Source organism: Nyctibius grandis, chromosome 10 (assembly GCF_013368605.1).
Source record: "Nyctibius grandis isolate bNycGra1 chromosome 10, bNycGra1.pri, whole genome shotgun sequence".
Taxonomy (NCBI): domain Eukaryota; kingdom Metazoa; phylum Chordata; class Aves; order Nyctibiiformes; family Nyctibiidae; genus Nyctibius; species Nyctibius grandis.
This window is the reverse complement of record NC_090667.1, coordinates 2,213,146-2,231,880: the sequence shown is the minus strand read 5'-3', so window position 1 is coordinate 2,231,880 and position 18,735 is coordinate 2,213,146. Positions and strand designations below refer to the sequence as shown.

At 41.8% G+C, this 18,735-nt stretch overlaps 1 protein-coding gene across 8 annotated transcripts in view; it reads right to left on the bottom strand.

The window, feature by feature from the left end:
- Window positions 1-847: 847 nt before the first annotated feature.
- The window catches only part of RAPGEF6 (Rap guanine nucleotide exchange factor 6), a 156,615-nt gene continuing 138,727 nt past the window's right edge, over window positions 848-18,735 (bottom strand). For 5 of the 8 annotated variants that reach the window (XM_068408499.1, XM_068408502.1, XM_068408501.1 and 2 more), the window contains 8 exons: window positions 16,853-17,073; window positions 14,489-14,680; window positions 12,948-13,082; window positions 11,467-11,580; window positions 9,345-9,570; window positions 7,565-8,076; window positions 3,893-4,204; window positions 848-2,260 (listed from right to left, as the gene is read on the bottom strand). In XM_068408499.1, coding sequence (XP_068264600.1) covers window positions 2,235-2,260; window positions 3,893-4,204; window positions 7,565-8,076; window positions 9,345-9,570; window positions 11,467-11,580; window positions 12,948-13,082; window positions 14,489-14,680; window positions 16,853-17,073 — 1,738 coding nt within the window. In that variant the 3' untranslated portion in view covers window positions 848-2,234. The remainder of the gene's footprint in view (window positions 2,261-3,892; window positions 4,205-7,564; window positions 8,077-9,344; window positions 9,571-11,466; window positions 11,581-12,947; window positions 13,083-14,488; window positions 14,681-16,852; window positions 17,074-18,735) is intronic. The other 3 variants (XM_068408500.1, XM_068408506.1, XM_068408503.1) reach the window with 3 other exon arrangements.

Sequence of the window (18,735 nt, the reverse complement as noted above, 5' to 3'; positions counted from 1 at the left end):
TAGAAATCATTTTTGAGGCACTGTAAAAATGACAAACATCTTCTTTCTAGCTTAGGCTGTAAACATCACAACAAAGATTTACAGGTAAATGTTTAAATACATATTCACACATTCATGTCCAATTTTACACTAGAATGGGGCATCATGTGCAGAAGAAAGAAAAAGAGAGAAAGAAAGAAAAAGAGAGAAAGAGAGAGAGAGAAAGAAAGAGAGAGAGAGAAAGAAGAGAGAGAAAGAAGAGAGAGAAAGAAGAGAGAGAAAGAAGAGAGAGAAAGAAGAGAGAGAAAGAAGAGAGAGAAAGAAGAGAGAGAAAGAGAGAGAAAGAGAGAGAAAGAGAGGGAGAGAAAGAGAGGGAGAGAAAGAGAGGGAGAGAAAGAGAGGGAGAGAAAGAGAGGGAGAGAAAGAGAGGGAGAGAAAGAGAGGGAGAGAAAGAGAGGGAGAGAAAGAGAGGGAGAGAAAGAGAGGGAGAGAAAGAGAGGGAGAGAAAGAGAGGGAGAGAAAGAGAGGGAGAGAAAGAGAGGGAGAGAAAGAGAGGGAGAGAAAGAGAGGGAGAGAAAGAGAGGGAGAGAAAGAGAGGGAGAGAAAGAGAGGGAAAGAAAGAGAGGGAAAGAAAGAGAGAGAAAGAAAGAGAGAGAAAGAAAGAGAGAGAAAGAAAGAGAGAGAAAGAAAAAGAGAGAAAGAAAAAGAGAGAAAGAAAAAGAGAGAAAGAAAAAGAGAGAAAGAAAAAGAGAGAAAGAAAAAGAGAGAAAGAAAAAGAGAGAAAGAAAAAGAGAGAAAGAAAAAGAGAGAAAGAAAAAGAGAGAAAGAAAAAGAGAGAAAGAAAAAGAGAGAAAGAAAAAGAGAGAAAGAAAAAGAGAGAAAGAAAAAGAGAGAAAGAAAAAGAGAGAAAGAAAGGAAGGAAAAGACAGACAAACTGCAGGTATTTCCAGTTTTACCCCTCTGCGCTCTGGCTGGCTAAGCAAAATCAAACAAGCAATTTATTCAACCATAGTCAAACTAGAGGATCACGTGTTAATACTGGCTGGCTGTAAGTCAAAACATCACCACCACCAGGATTTTTACCTACGATATAAACCCAAATGTTCTGAGATCATCTGCTATTTTCCAGATGAACACAACAGGGTTTTTTAACCTATCATAAAACGCATTATACTCCTAGACAAGCATTATGTCATTTAATATTTAGTTTCACAAGTTTTACTGTGAAATAAAGGTGATTTCTAATTTATTATTTTTTTTTTAAAGATAACCTTTGCACCCAAATCCTGTGCAACTCTGGTAAAAGGCCAGAACGCGTGGGATGATCTTAAAACCCACAACACATGGTTCAGGTTTGGTTTCTAGCAACACACTTTGCATGCTGAGCTCTGCAGGGCAAAACCTGGTTCCAGCTCTTTGGGAACGCTTCAGACTCCCCTGCCAGCTCCAGCTGCCACATTTCAAACCATTACTGAACGGGGCAGGAGAGCACCAACTATGGCCTTAGTTGGCCGGCAGCTAAAAAATTTCCAGCCCCACTTTCAGGGCAGTGGGGTTTTGCTGTGTCCGAGCTCTGCAGGGCTCTGGGCTCTATTTAACCTAAAACCACACTAAAAGCCGCGTATTTCTGCACCTGATAACGTCCCCTTTCTAGTTTTCTGTGTTTATTTTGAGAGTACAACAGTTTAAGTGTAGCTAATTTACTATCACATGGACTAAACATTTACATTAGCCAACCAGAGCACTCCTAACACAAAGAAAGGAAATTCCCATTAAAAACAAAAAAAAATTAAATTAATAAATTATTTTCGGATACTTCAGCAATGTCCTTTGCTTTTGCTGACGTTTTGATATATTTTTTTTTTTAAAGTTCATAAAATAACACTCTCAGACTTATAACGGTCATGTAGAAAATAACGACGATGGAAAACTCCCCAAGGATTGTAGGGTATCGTACAGAACAAGGGTAGTGACAACGGGTACTGCCCAATGCACGCAGCCTGGTCCATCTGCAGACCCCCAGGTTGGTATCCAGGCAGTCAGAGAAGGTCTTTCTCTCTCAGAGGCAGAAGTAGCTTCCCTAGGTGGTGGCGGACTGAAGTAAGGTAGAGACGTGACCCACCCTGCCCGTGACAGAGGCGAACACAACGTTTGAGGTTAGCAGCAGCAAGGCGTTAGCGGTCGCTAACGGGATCCTGGGTCCTTCTCCCCACATCCCTTGGGGTGTGAAGTGGTTTACACAAATAGCCCGGTGGTTACACTGCTGATACTTGTTCATCTTCTGAAAAAAAAAGAGGAAAAAAAAAAGAATAAAGAGTGATTCCATCACCTGCACGGGACGCAGAGGGCACAGCCCAGCACCCCAGTATTTGATCACAGTGGTTCTGTGAAGACTTCACTACTTCGTCGTGATTTTTTCACTGTCTTAATGATTGACCACAACGTATTCAATACCACAAATTATTCAATATCACCATTTAACAAACCCTCATGTAGTCTGAGGCATTACAGTCATACAATAAAGCTGTACTGCAAAAATCTCAGAGCCTCCAAAAATTATTAGCATGCAGCTCCCAATATCCCAAAAGCTACTGATTTGGCAGAAAAGCCAGCAAATTGCTTTCCAACATGCAGTGAGCGTGGTATCCCAAATAAAATTAACCAGGCACTTTAAAAATAGGTGTACCTAAAAGTGTATGGTTAAATTTAGTTTAGAAAAAATTCAGATTAAAATGTTTGAAGCAATTACTTCCTTGTTTTTACATCAAAACCATTTAATATCACAACTGAACTAATGCTGGGCAACTTTACCTTTTACCTTAAGTTTGAATTGCAGCACTAATATGTATGTTAAATACTGTTTACATATTTTAAATGGCCAAGATAGGATCATTTTGCATCAGAAATTGTTTTAATCTAAATCCACACTTTAAGCCAGACTGAAATTGAAGGAAATGACCACAACATTCTAATAAAAATCACTAGCAAAGGGTACAGGGAGATCACATCAGTGCACAGGTCTTGGAAGCGAATCAGCAGATAAACCATTAAGCAGAAATCCCCCTAACCTGAAGTCAGTTTTGACACAAAATAAGAGCAGTATTTCTCAGAAAAATCTCTTGCATTTTGGTCACCTGAACCATGCTCGGCAGCACTGGCTGTTGCTTCAAACAAGATCATGAAGAATTTAACTGGGAGAGACACTGTCAGGCCGAGCTGGGCTGAGAAGTCAGGTTTTATTAAATGCACTTTTCAGAAGAACAGAAATTCACTGTTATTTTGTTGAACATTTTTAACCCCAATCTCCAGAAATCTCTGTTGAGGAATAAGGCAGCCTCATGCCAGCACATGAGAATACAAACGTGAAACGAGTTAAGAGTTGTACCACACCCCACCGAATCCAAATTAAAAATATTAGGTTTAGGTCACCATCCTGACCCCATCCTAAAACAACGGGTATCAGTTAATCAGTGGGGAGAAGGCTGGAGTTTTTCTGCATGTAATTTACAGCCTGACAGTGTCCCTTAAAGTCATCATCACCACTGAGAGGGGACAGATTTTAGAGAGAAAAAAAAATCATATCTACATGCTCTTAAGTGTCTCAGTTGTGCTTTGGGAGATCTCATATGTATATTTTTATACATATTTATATATAATTTAAAATCTGTTTGGTGTCAACATGCTTTTGCTAAAGGGAAGGCATTCTTTTTTTTTCAGTGTGCACACATGCATACATATATACATGTGTGTACAGCCATACAAACACATTTGTATTATTTAGAGATTAACCAAGTTTTAATCTCCAAGAACGACCACGAGAAAGCCCAGAACATCGTTGCGAAGTAAAACACTGCACAGACCAGATTCACACAGCAGTTCACTTAACATCTACCGAGTGAGGTGTTGCACATACCATCCTCTTCACTATCTGCGTCAGTCATATCTGCTAGCTTGGGGCTGGACGGCTGCCGACTATGCCACTGAGGCATCTTCGATGAAATACAGGCCACCGGTTCACTACCGAGAGAAGCTGATGAAAGTCTAGAGAGGTCACTGTGCAGCATCTTTGACCTCTGCACTGCCACACTATAGTCTGGAGGTTTTAGGTGTGGGTGGTGGGGCGATCCTTCCTTTATGTCCGCTAAAGAAATCCCCATATATCCCGGAGGGGTGGGCGGTGGCTCCCTATACCTATCGTCCTTCTTAGGTGAGGTGACACAGTACACTGGGCACAAGAAATAAGCAATGGAAATGTTAAAGAAGAAAACAAAAGGAAACAAAACGTTAAAAAATATCATGAAATGTTACAATGGCAAAACAGAAACTGATAACAAAATGCCAACGCGGAAACACCGGTTATAACGACGGCAGCAGATATTTATGCTTTCACTTCTGTTTTCTACTTATTTTAAGAAGTCAGAGTAGCAACAACCTGTGAACTCATTAAGTTGGAGTGGAAATAGGACTACAGCCCTCTCCATTCAGGTTGCCACTGCAGCATCACTAGGCTCCCCACCCTGTGGCACTGCTGGGACAGACGCAGAGCCAGCGTGGCCACGCTGCCCACCCAGCCTGCTCCCGCTCTGCTACGGGCTGGGAAATGGAAACAAAAGCAATTAAGGCAACCAGCCCAAAGTTACTTTGCACAGCGTGCTGGAGCCCGGCAGCAAGAACTGTTGGTTGGCGTGAACAACACCCACTTCACCCATCAGTGGCTTAACAGAAATTCATCATAATAAAATATCACTGTATTAATTCATGTGGAATAAGACATTAAACCATGCAATCAGCTATGCTATAGGAAGGAAAAAAACCTTAGTATCACATGAAACTGCTCCTGGGAGGCAAACTGTACACAGAGCCTGCATTCTTTCGTTATTTTGCACTTTCTAACAATAAACAATGGCTTATCACCTCCACAGGTTCCTTCGCCATTCATGTCACACAGGCGCTCAAACCAAAGCTTGACTTCTTTTAAGTTCCCTCCCCTCCCACCCGCCCCCAGGTCTGGGGCTCATGTGCATGTTAAATTGGGCTTTTTCCATGTACATGTGGCAACAGGAGAGTTTCAAAGCAAGGGTAATTTTTAAAATCTATTAGTTGAGTGAATTTGCATTCTTCTTGTGGATACACTTTAGACAGGGTACGCTCATTACAGTTTCATTTATTTTGGCAACTGTAATATTTTCTTATCTTACAAGAATGTGAAAGGGTGAAAATAAAGGAGTATTTCTTATTGAGATGTGGACTTATAAGATTCTGGGTGTTGGTATCAGGAACGAGAGCTGGTCCATACCTGATGGCCTCGGTTCATGCTCGGGCTTATAGGAAAATAAAGAAAACTGAATTCACGTACTCCAGGTTTTAGCAGATACACGTGGGTACAGGCAGAGATTTATATTGCTGATTTATAGGAATCATTTTCATTTAACTAGCATTTAACTGGGCCCCTACGAGAAAGCAGGGGAAGCGAAGGAGGCTTTCTTCTCCATGAAGGGATGGGGAAGGGCCGTGTCCTCCGAGCAACCCCCCTCCCCTCTGGTCTTCGTTGGTTTTGCAGGACTGACAAGGGTAGGATATTCTCCTTTAAAGGAGAAAGCTTCAGGCTTCCTAGAGCTAACACCTAGCCTACTGTAATAATGGAAGTAGGAATAATGTAAAGTTTCAATTCATAATATTTTACAAATTCTATCAAAATAAAACATTCTAAGAGCATTTAACGTCCACAGCAGTAAGTGTCCATAATTTCTGTCATCCACCCACAGTCTCAGGAGGTTACAAATCCCTTTCACAAGGAAGCAAGCAGCTGATGGCTCAAATAGTCACTTTATAAAGAAAATAGGGTGAAATTCATCAGAGTGGTTAAAGGACATGTAACCAAACAGCAGCAATATCAATTTTGATGTCTGCTATAGGTAAAAATAATGGGAAACCTTTTTCTGTTGGATGTCCAGCAATGGCACACCACCATTCCAGACCTTCTCTGCTGGTAGAGCAAAGGCTGCAGCAAGAAACGTTCGATGTTGCAGAGAGCAGAGATGTGTGTGACATTACAAAGCCATCGCATTTACGGACTCTGTCAAGCCCACAGTCTGCCATCAGTACGTGGGCAGGGCCTTTCCAGCTCTGTTTGAAAGTTTTCAGGCAAGAAAGCTTGTGCCAATCCTTTTGGAGAACTATTCAACACCAGCACTCATTAAGAAAATGAACTGAAGATTCTTGTTTTGTTCACAATATTCTGAACTCATTCGGTCAGGACAGACTCTTTTGGTGGAGTCACCATCTCTGGAGGTGTTTAAGAAAAGCCTGGACATGGCACTTAGTGCCCTGGTCTAGTTGACAGGGTGGTGTCAGGGCAATGGTTGGACTCGATGAGCCCAGAGGGCTCTTCCAACCTCATTGATTCTGTGAGTCTGTGAACAAGTTGTTTGTAGAGAATAAGCAAACAGTGAAATAAAGTGAAAATATCTTTGGCATATTGCATGATGGTGAACAGTGAACAGATTTGCATTTGCAAACCAGAAATTATATCCACCCGTACCAGATCTTTGCTTAAGCAGACACATGCATGCCCTACTGAAGCACGTTGCTGAGCACTTCTTACCAGGGAGCTCAGAGGCTCATGAGCAGCTTTGAAAGGCTACACGGGGAGAGCACATGCACAGGAGTGACCTGTGAGCAAGTCTTCTGCACGGCTCCACCATGCTGCCTTTCTCCTACAAAGCCAAGGAGGAGGAATGCATCCAAGACCTCCACCCTACGTGTGATGTTTATTCAGGCAATTACCTTTGATAACACAAACGCCTCCAGCAATCTAGTCAGTAATTAAACTGCATTTCAGCTGCACCCTTGACTTACAGTCTAGAAAGCTTTGCACTCCATGTTTTATCTTGTTCCTAACCCAGTTCCTTTAGTTTTGGCTGCTAACCTCACTAGGACAGGGAAAGAACATCTTGCTCAGTAGAACTATGCATCTTTGAAAAGACACTTTATAAGTTTTTCTCCTTTCATACGCAGCCAAACTGCAGATGTATAACCAAATAAATGGCAGTTTAACACAGCAAAGGTAGGAAGGAAATCTGCTTTGCCCTTGAGCTTCCAGAGACCAAAGCCCTGTGGATGAAAGGTGCCCCAGCTCCAAAGGGGTGGGAGAGCTCTGTATCACTCAGCAGCCATGCTCTTCCCTCTCGGGTTCATGGAAAGTCTGTACTATATGGGCTTCAAGAAGCCATGCTCATTGCTCCTTGGCAGAGGAACGTCTACAGTGATAAGTGTTTCCAAAATCACCCAAAAAGGTCCAAGAGGAACGACCAAGAGGAACTGCCTGACATTTTCATGAAGACAGTTCTCCTGCAGACCCATACTGTGGTCGGGAAGTACGCTGGTTTATTATTTCAATTTTCCTAATGCAAAAGAAGGTGGCTTGAAAACACCCTGTCTGTGTAGTGTTCTGATTCAAACCACATGTAAAGCTGAATTTAACATGCCATCCAGCCCCCAGACCTGCTGATGTCATTTCTTAACAACTTAATATCCAAATGAAAAACAGATGTAGAAGCTTCCACAAGCTGTTGGCTTGGCTTACCTATCAGGCCTTTTTCTGTACTCGAAGTAACAGTTTTGTAAGTCGTATCAGCGCCTGGCTTAGAGTCCAAAACCTCCGCCTGCTCCGCTGCAGAGTTCTCCAGCCCCCTCCGCTTAATTGTCCCATAGTTTGTTTCATAGGTGTCAGACAGCGAGCTGGAGGAGGCCCAGCTCTGCCGAGACTGATCGAGCTCCACGCTGGCTTTCGACTGCCTGTTGGCTTTGGAAAAGGCTTCAGAATACAAATAAGCCTCCTCAGAGTAACAGTTTGTGGGATCGACCTCAGCTATAGGTCCGTCCAGCTGGGTGTGACGGTAAGAACTGAGGAGATCCCAGCTCTTCTGGTTTGGGATATTCTGGAAGTTGTCATGAGAACTACTCGAGCATGAAGTCCAGCTTCCCCGGCCGCTATCTGCTGCCTCTACCGTGATATGGTCATGGGAGATCTCCTCGTTGCTCATGGAGGACGTGAAAGCCATCCCTCTGATGAGAGCAGGCCTAGTGATGGACCAGCTACATTTGAAAACAACAGAAAGCAGAAAAAAACCTCATAAGCTTTTAAAATAAGAGTGACATACTCGGAGACAACTACCTGCTTTTAAAGGCAACTAACTTCTGGGTTTACAACAGGTACACAGCCAGGTCAAGGCACACAGGAGCACTGAGAAGACACCGTTATTCCCGACCCACCACTGCATGGGGCAGCTGGGCAGCTATTCCCAACAGAACAACCAGTCTGCAACGGGCATTTACAGGCTTGAGCCCAGATCCACACAAATCTGGTCCACAGCAGCTTTCCTCTATCAACCACAGCAAGACAGTGCCTGACAGAAAGCAGATAAATAATCACATCTTAGTTTCAGGGTACTACCACCTTTTTCTTTCTCAGCACGTGTTATACCTTTTAGAAAAGGGAATTATTTCAGTTTACAAAGCACACCTTTAAATTCCCATTTTAGCACAATGAAATGAACTGAATCACTTAATTTCTGAAGAGCTGCATCACTTTAGCAAAGTATAAACTAAAAAATTTTTACAGGGGAGAGAACGCCACAGAATTAAATCAATTATACAGGAACAACATATATATCTTTGTAGAGTTTAATCATTAAAAAAATTACATTGTTTTAGAGATGAGCTGTAAAGATTTTAAATGTAATGAGCATCTCATTGACTTGAATCCACAACATCTGAGGACAGAAGACGCTATCCCAAGAAGATTCCCACATATTAAATCTTACGGATCGAGGCTTAACATCTCGTAAGACAAAACCAGAAACTCCCAGTTCAAAGTGTCACCTCAGGACAAGTTCCCATTATCCTAAATAAGGCCTCTTGTGTGGAAACTCTCAGGAGGACAGTGGCAGAAAGCTCCCAGTCCACCTAATCAACAGATAATAATAAAAATCCTTAATAATCACATCAGAGGATGTTAAGTGACTGGCACTTCTGACTCAGAGGGAACTGATAATACCCTGTTCTTGTTCTGCTGCCTCTCACCACTGCACTATTTGCTATGTACCACCCCAGCTTCTAACACGTTTGCAGTCTCCTGCAAGAGATGTCCATCTGAACCCCACCGATGAGAACAAGCTGTTGTCTACTCAAGTATACTCTAAGTTTCTTGGGAAAACAGACCTTTTCCCATACAGAGCACCCAGACTTCAGCTTATAGCAAGAGCTTAATAACCACAGCAGAGTTCATAACTGTCTCCTGACCAAAGCTTCGTTACCCTCTGACAGCAGGACACCAAGCCCAACCAAACCCAGTTGCACCTTACCCTGGGCACGGCTGGCCGTAATCGGCCAGCGGCTGAGGATGCTCTTTTCTCTCTGGCCCCCCCGAATCCACCACAATGAGAGACTGGGACAAACTCCTCTCGTCCTGCAGCGCTGCCGACATCGAGTCCACTGAGCAGTTGCTCACGATGCTGGACCGGGATGAAATCTCACTGTGACTGGAGTCCGAGAAGTTATCGGATTTAGTGGAAGGTATGAGGGCATAGCCTAGAGGAGAGGAGGAGAGAACATCTTGGTCAAAGAGCAGTTCGAGTTTACTAGGTATGACAACAAAGTATTGACATACACATTTCAGCAAGGATTTTAGAAGAAAAAACAATCAAATCCTGTTTGCATACAATCAGTCCACTGAAGTTTTTAGGGTACTAAAGCTTTCAGCACCTATCAGCATCTAGCACTGTAACTTATTAATGCAAGTCTGGTGACACCAATAACCTACCTGCAACTCCACTACCCTCCAGACCAGAAAGTTAAACCTACATAAACAGGATCAACAGTTGCAGCACGAGTAGTGGGTGGACAGATCAGGTCTCTCCAATTTTGCAAGCGCTGAGTCCTCTAGTACAAACACTCTGCGTTTCCCACTACCCCTCTGCCCTACTGTCGTGTGAGACTCAAAAAAAGATTTTTGGCAGTGGAGGAGGAGATGCTGACTAAGGTAAAAGCCAGCTATTAGCACTCAGGGATTAGCCATATGGTCCATTTCAGTTTTATTATCTGTTCCAAAATTAACAGAGAAGGAAGCAAGAGCGGGAAATGCAGCTTTGGCAGGAGCCAGACCAGACGCCAGCCTTGCTCCCACAGAAGGGAAACAGCTGAGGACCTCACTAGTTTCAGAGCAAAATATATAATGCGTTTTTTCTGCTTGGCTTACCCTCAAATAATTAAATAAGTTATTTTAAACACAAATAATGTATATAGCCCCATATATCCAACACCTCCTCTTCCTAGTACCTGGAGTGAACATAAAAAAGACTATACTGGGGACTTCATGGGCTCCAGTTAAGTATCTCCTGTAGACACTTCTGCTGGTATAGCTAAAGTGACTCCAGATGGGATCCCTATCCCTACACTGCATCAGAAAAAGACCTCAGTATGGACAACTTGCCTAAATCATTTATTCTGATGAGCTCAGAGTCAGGGAAAGAACTGAAATGAACTGAACTCAGCAAAGTGCATCTGGGCTGGTCTGAGGGAAACCACGCTCAGGGCCTTCAGGTGTAGTGACTGGTCTCCCTCCACACAGGGCAACCTAAAAATGGAACCACGTGTCCAAGAGCATTGTCTGAATGTTTCTTGAACACCGACAGGCTTGGGGCCATGACCACTTCCCCAAGTCATTAAATAACAGCACATGTATACAAACCAACTAAATGCAAGTCTAAATGAAAGGGTGAGCAGAAGATGTGACCAGTGCAAACACACATCAATGCTGGAAGTGAGCTCGATTTACACCATGAGGGACTATCCAGAGTCTAATTAAGAGAACGTTACAGAACTTACTGTTTCATTGGCATTTGCGAAACACTAAGGAACAGAACTGCCACTGTACCTGTGCCTTGATTTTCTAAACTTCACATAATTGTCTTCACTGCACTGTAAGTGTGATTAGCTATAAACAACTGACACAAATATCTGGAAGGGAAGCACATTAAACAGCTTAAACATGTAAATGAAGAATGCTAAAACAACTTAGATAAAATCAGTATATCTGACACAGAGTGGACATCATAGTCTTTCTTCTAGAAATACATCATAGAGTCTTTCTTCTCCTACGCTTCATGCACAGGCAGTACGATGTCCACAGATCGCTGTTGCTATAGATACTTGCTGTACTCAGAGCATCACTGTCTTTCTCCTTTTGGTTTTCACTCCCTCCTGAGGCTTCAATGTGCTCTGCTTCCCTTTTTGCAGTAAAAGCTGTTCTTTCCCTGGAGAAGCTTCTTTCCCTAAGTCTTCTAAACCGGGGTCCCTTCGTTTTCCTGTGCTCACGCTCAGCTTCTGCCTTTCCACTCTCCTCCTCTCTTTCTCCCTTTTCACTTCTGTCAGAACTGTCTCTTGCTTTGACAATCATCCAAATTTTCTTTTGTAAATAAGCCCCACCTATTCCGTAGCTGCGCTGCCCACTGTTCTTGTTGCTGGTTTCACTGGCGAGTGATGAGGAAGAGCCAGAGAGATTCATTTGACTGCAGTTATCCGACCTTTGGATGTTACCAACTACAACAAAGATCACACAGACAGATCTTGGTAAGTGATGAGATAAATAATAGAAAAAATAATGCCCTGATTTTAAAACATTTTTTCTTCAATCCTATTTGCATATCACTTGGGTCTAGCTCAAAAGAAAATGACATCTAAGATTAAGTGGAACGTGTTCATGCCTAAAATTATGTCTTTCCACTGTGTGTGAAGCACCTGATTTTAGTTCAATGAGCTGATAGCACTACACATACAACAGGGTATGGATCACCTCAATCAAACCAGAGCAGTGCTAAAAATATGCTGAAAGCAAGTTAAAGTAATGAAATAAATCCAAAAAACCCAAAATATTATTTTCAAAGAACCAGATAAAGTTAACAAAAATAACACATTTATAAGCGATGCTCAAAAATCTCAGTGGAGCTAGGTCTGGCAACCCGAGTCATTAAGCTTCTTATACATATGTTGTGTTTAAGTAAAATAAGTGGCATTCTCCTAAAGGCAACACTATCTTGTGAAGGCAGAAGTGGACAGACCAGCATGATCTCCCATTGGAAAGGGTGAGAAGATGCAGTAAGTCACCATGCCATGCCATGCTGCTCCAGTGGCTCTGGGCTGTCAGTGAATCAAAAGCAGCACAGAAGGGAGGGAGAAACACCTTACACCGTTCCAACACTGCCCACACTGGCTGACTACAAAGTGGAGTTAAGAGATTTCAAATGAATTCCCATCCAAGGCTGACTAACGGTGAAGTGACGCGGGTCTTTTAAGACGAAGACATCAAAAATAAAGGGATTCTCAGGGCATCATGACAGACAGGGGTGTATACAAAGCCCTGTGCACAAGAACAAATAAAAAATGAATAGTGACTCAAGGATTTGAGTTCTGGAGAACTATGACAGCATTTTACGTCCAGCTCCACCAAATCACATGATATTCCAGCTACCTTAGGCAAAAACAGATGTCTCAACAGCCCCAGTTGCTGTGCAACACTGTCGTCTTCAGGAAGTCCCCAGGTTTGTGAATCCCATTCATACAATCGGCCACCCAAATCTGAACTGATACACTGGAGGGCATCAGCACTTAAGAGCTAGGAGGAATTCTGTCAGAAGCACTTAAGCAGTTTTTAAGAAAACAACTGCTCCCCTTTTTAAACAGGATGTGATTTTTAAGGCCAAAACACAAATACATTGAAAAACTATGTCTATTCATAGAAAGACACGCTTCTATTCTCGTCATGAATATTCTAAACTACTATTTCTCTTACATGTCATTACCAACAAACACTCCTGCCACTGCCCACCCTGGTTTTAGTACAACACAGGCACGAGTTCCTGAGACAGACGCTGACAGGCACGCTGTGAACACTCATGCAGCACACGTACCTTTGCGTGGAGAGCCCTGAGGAGAAGCAGGTGGGCTGGAGTGCAAGGAAGATGCCATGGACATAGTGTCATCTGTTTGCTTCTTACTACTGACTTCCTCAGACAAGCTTAACGACTTCTGTGGGGAGCCTGTACCTACAGAAACAACAGAATCATTTACTGCATATTATTCTTCTTTCAAGTTAGTGATACCTGTTTAAACCACAACTAAGCACCATGTTGAACAATCCCTGGAGTAGTCAGCAAAGAGAGGAGCAGATGCTCAGACGAGTTCTGCGTGTGGAGGCAGTCTCCATCACAAATTGAGATCAGATCAGCAGTGGTCACCCAGGTCACAACCACAACCACTGCAACAGATACACTAGTCATGGTTTTGGTAAAGGACTAAGAACTGTGTAATATATAAAGCTGGGAGGAAACTCTTGCCCATGATGCTGTTGGGACGGTGTTAAAAACAATTTGCGTCACAGGCAACAAGTCAGTTCAAGATCTTCACAAATCAGCACTCACGGGCACTGTGCACAGCTCAGCAACTTTAGCAAATCCAGCATCCACCGTACTTCACAAACTGATGATCTGGTATTTCTTGTTCCCTGTTAGACCACCTTACAGAAGATACAGCCCTGGGGAGTCAACTTAAGCTCTCAATAGCTTGGTAGACCAACACTGAACACAAACAGGAATGAAGAAACACCTCTCAGCAAAGCTTCCGCAACATATGAAGCTGCACAGGCTTTTAAGAGGAGATTTGAAATAAATACTAACTGGAAACACTATTTTATATGCTGCAATATACTGTTTTCTGAAGCTATTTTAATGGATATTGATGCTCCATGTATCATAGAATCATCTTGTATCATTTACTGACTGCAACTAACTATTTAATAACCCACAATTATAGCTTTCAAATGATAAAACCTATGCAAATAGGTCACAAGCATTTTAATACATAATGCTGCTTTGCAACTAGCAAATTTAGAGACAGAAAAAAATTGGTGCTCACTAGGAGCAGCTAATAGCATATGTTGCCCCATTTGACAATAAAGTTGTTATAATGGTGTTCCAGGGGTTAAAATATTAAATGTCTGTGATTTGGTTCAATGATTACACCTAAAGGTATTATACTTCAAGCAATGTTGTTCTACCCCGTTTGTGCAAGGCCCCTCTAGAATGCAGAAATACACAAAGACAACACGGTACCTCTGACCTGTTCAAGAGAGAGATATTAAGATCACTTTAGTTAGAACATGTTCTTTAGTTCAAGGGGGAAAAAAAAAAAAAGAAAGCGACAAAGCAAGAGCATATTTGGAGACAGCACCTTACCATTAGCTGTTTTAAGAAAAGTTATTAAACATAGTGCAAATGACTAAGTAAACAGCACACTCTCCTAAAACACAGTAATACGCTTCAGGTTTTTTGAAGTGAATGAAGTAAATGAAGCACAATGGTATCTCCAACACTCCACCCAGCTAAAACCAGCTCCTCCCTCTTATTTACTGAACCTATAAAACTCTCCAGGCAGGTCAACGGAAGATACTCACTGAACGTGATGTGATCCTTTGTGAGTCCCTTTTTCCTACTGGGGTATAAATTCACAGTGGGAACCTGGAGAACTTGACTCATCCTGTTCTGTTGGTGCTGATGGGCTTTAGCAGTTTGGCCAATCGATCTCATGGGGACAGGAGACATTTCTGAGGATTTCGCTCCTCTTCTCTCACTTAAATTCTTTGTCACTGTTATGGAAAAATTGCATATAAACATCTTGCACTTTGAACTGGAAGATTATTACAGTTACTCTGAGTACAACCATCCAGACAAAGCAGATAAAACTTATTTGAAACCATTTCTATTCCACACACTCCTATCTCGTTACATTGAAGAGGCTGTGATGTGAAATGGCATTAAAAAACCTAAACTCTAAAATATCATAGAGGTACTTTATCAAAAGATGAAAAAAGTGATTTATTTCTACCACAATTAAAGTCCATATTTTAGATTTTGTACATAAGGTGCAAAAACCATAACAGCATCTCCTTCAAAATGACGTAATGCCGCGGAAGGGAGAACAGTCGCTTTGCAGCTGGCATCAAGCCTTTCACTAGGTGGCACAACTGACTTACAACACAGGGCACCGATTCACTTTCTCCTTTAATCACACAGCAATTAATAAACTCTGAAGTTAAGGCCACCTGACTTCCCCTGAAATTCCCTTGGAAGAGTCTGGATTGCAGCATTACCGCTGCTCAGTGCTTCTGCAGGCAAGACCAGGAGAATCCTACTGCCAAGACAAAAGGCTGGGGAGCTGCACCTCCTACTTTTCTGGGTAAACTCAAAAAATAATCCCAACTGAACAATTACCTGTGTGTTTTGGTTTTTAGTTGGTTTTTTTTTTCCAGTTTTTAAAAATAGGTACTTTAATAATATGCCACTCTACTACACATTTATTTGTATATCCACTTAACCTTCATTTTCCTTTTTTCGAAGTTCAAGAAAAAAAGGACTTGATTTGCTTAACTACATGGAGTAAAAACAGTCAGTGTATATTCCCTATTTGTACTTCCAAATATCTATGGCTAGCACCGTGCAAACAAGATTTTATATGATTTAAAACAACTGAAAAACAACCTCATAACATTTATATTTGTCTCCTGGGCACATTAGGGCCACCTGTTATGTTTGCACATAGATCATCTATCAAGAGTTCATCCTGACATGATTTAATTCATTTTTTTTGATGGGGGAGTAAAGCATAAAACCCACAATGGTGTTACCTCTGAGTAGAAACTTTCTGGGCTATTACATATCTGGCTGAACACAGCACAAGCAGAACATCTCTACTAGTCGTGTACGATGCCGTGCACATTTCTATTCAGAGCTACCTGTGATTTCTGGTGACCTCAGGCACAAGGCGAGTGTGAACACACAGAATTTAACATTTTTTTAAACAGGAGTCAAGTATGGCCATTTCCAGGATTCCTCCATCAGTGCTATTTAGAAGAAAATGTTAAAAAAAATTGCACAGGAAGGCACCTTACGAATCAAGAAGGATTTGCATTCTTAATACTGAATAATGGAAAGGGCTTAAAATTTTATCTTCAAGATGCCATCTCCTAGTCATGCTTTTAACTTACCTCATCAGAGACAAAACAGTACTTGAGGACAAAAAGTCTTAAAATGCCACATCAGGACAACAGACAAGCATGAAACCTTATTTTGACTGGCCAGGCTGCTACTCTTCCATTTTGAAACCAACCTACCTTTCAAGCAAGTGAAAATTTCTAAGGATCAAAATAAAATGCCATTACCATTGCCCATTTTTAAATAAGAATTTACTGAACTGTGTAAGGCAGCAGGTCAGATAACGGTTTGTTTAGTTAGACAGTTGCACAGGAGTTCAAATTATGAAAACTGTCCTGCTGTAGCCCTCAATTTTTGACTGTCAAGCCATGTCAATCCCATCAGTCAATATTGACCTAACTTCTCCTTCTCAACAATCTTCATTTATTCTAAGCTGTAATCCATCGCAGTTTCTATATTGATTTTGTCTCTTTTCATTTTCTTGCTGTTCATATGGTAAACGTTACTTTTATCCTTCCTAATTTTGTACAAGGACAGCAGGGCAAGAATAGAGCTAATGTACTATTGAATTTCCTTGCAGCCTGATGAAAAGACACACTGTTTAAGAACTATAGGTCAAAAGAGAAAAAAGCACTGAAGTTTTTTGAGCTTAACCAAGATCAGGAGCTTGCTGAAACGGTCAGTACATGAATTGACAAATAAGCACTTACTAGAGTATTTTTTCTTGAAGGGAGAAGAGAAAGATCTTAAATGAGTATTTCTAGGGAAGGAACAACATTTTTATAAATTTTATAGATCACAGCACTGTTGTACATCACTGTACTTACGAGTGCTATATGCAGGCTCACACTGCAGTGACAATATTTGGATCTTCTCTTCGTCAGTCTCTACGTTCAGGTTGGACAAGTACTGCTTCACCTTCCTCGCCATCTGCGCGTCCTCGTACAGCTTCTTGGCGTTCAGAAGCGAGCTGCGTCGGGCACGTTTTTTGTGAGCGCCTCCCTGTACATCCAGCATGTTCGAGTTCGTGCTGCCCTGGCTCAGAGATCTAGAAAAGAAAAGAGCAGAGCAGTAAATTTTTAGGTCTCAACAGCAACGAGGAGCTACAGTAGCACACGCCAAAGCAGATTAATACCAATAATCTTCAGTTAGGGCTAGTGCATGCTGATGCAAATGAGTTAAAAAGATGAACAGCATTAAAACAACACGTCTTAAAATATTCTGGTAAATTGATAGCAGCAATTTGAGTCTAGAAAAGGATTGTCTGTGAGAGTGTGGAACTAGCAAGAAGGAGGCGCAATGCTGCGTGAAGGACCCGTTTACCTCTGCTGAGGAGTCACGGGCTTGTTCTGCAAACCCCCACACTACCTCAACTGCAGATCATAAGGACGGACAAGCTTGATAACTGTTTAAGACATCTGCTACCCACTGTTTGCATCAGGCTTCCAACAGAAATATCTTGCAATTCAGCTGAGTACAGACGTGAGTGACTAGCGTGATCCTCTGAGAAAACTGAGCTCTGACAATGTTTAAATAAGGGGGAAAGTTATGTGAAATAGGCAAGTACATTTTATTACACACTTAACTTCCTTCTCCAATTAAGTAAATACATTCACAGAAGAGCAGCACATCAAAAGAAACGTATCCCAACCGAGGTCAGGAAGGCAGTGATGATACACATGTGCCCAGACTTGTACCTACGAAGACGCTCCTCAACGCTCCTCATTTTGAACTCCCAATTCTAGCAGCAACTGAAGCAAAACCAAATAACCCCCAAAGTGTTAACGTACATCAGTTCCTCTCCCTGACAGTCACTCCTATCCGTGATGAATCAGTGACCAAACTGATGATGGTAGAGTTCCAACGTACACATCACCTCTGTTTCAGCTGTCAGAAGTCCTACAGCCACACCAGTCCCTCCTCCATTTTTTAATAAATGCAGATCACAGTCTATGTTACACGTAAATTCTAATGGAAAGTGTCAATAAAGCTGTTTGTGGGTTTTTTTTAAACATTCAGAGGATTATCTCTATTTTAAAAGGCTAAAATAAGTTGTAAAGATGTTTATCAAGATCTTGAGTGCGTTTACAGAATCCCAAGTGCCAGAATAAACAATCTCCAGCACGGAAGAGCCATAATGGCTCGGAGTCAGAATGAAACATGAAGGCTGAAGAGTCGAGCACGCTGAGCTTCAAAAAAACAAAGTGGTAGAAAACAGCTGACTGCAATATTTTTGAAGAAGTTAAATAAATCAATCTAGGAGAAAATAGAAGCTTAAAAACTGGTAGAAATTTATAGTTTAATTAAATAAGGAAGTATTGCTATTATAGGCAAAGAGCAGCAAATAGCATGATGGACTGTTCACACTATTCCAACCAAGGGGCACTCCTATCTCCTACAGACAAGAACAAAGCTACTATCTATTATATAATGAAACAGGAAACTACACTATGTTTATTTTTAATGATATAAGTATTTTATTGCTTACGTACACTGTTTTTTAAGTCTGGACTTGACTTTTTAAGGCAATTTAATTCAATTTCCTTTAAAAATTATTCTTCCTTATCCACTTGTGTTCACAGTAACCCCAAGAGTTACAAATTATGGTGGCTCCAGTTGGGTCCTAGTATTTCTCCCCCTGAGCTGCACTGCAAGCGGTGGATTACCGACCCCCCAGCACTGCCAGCCGAGCTCTCCTGCACCCAGGGCA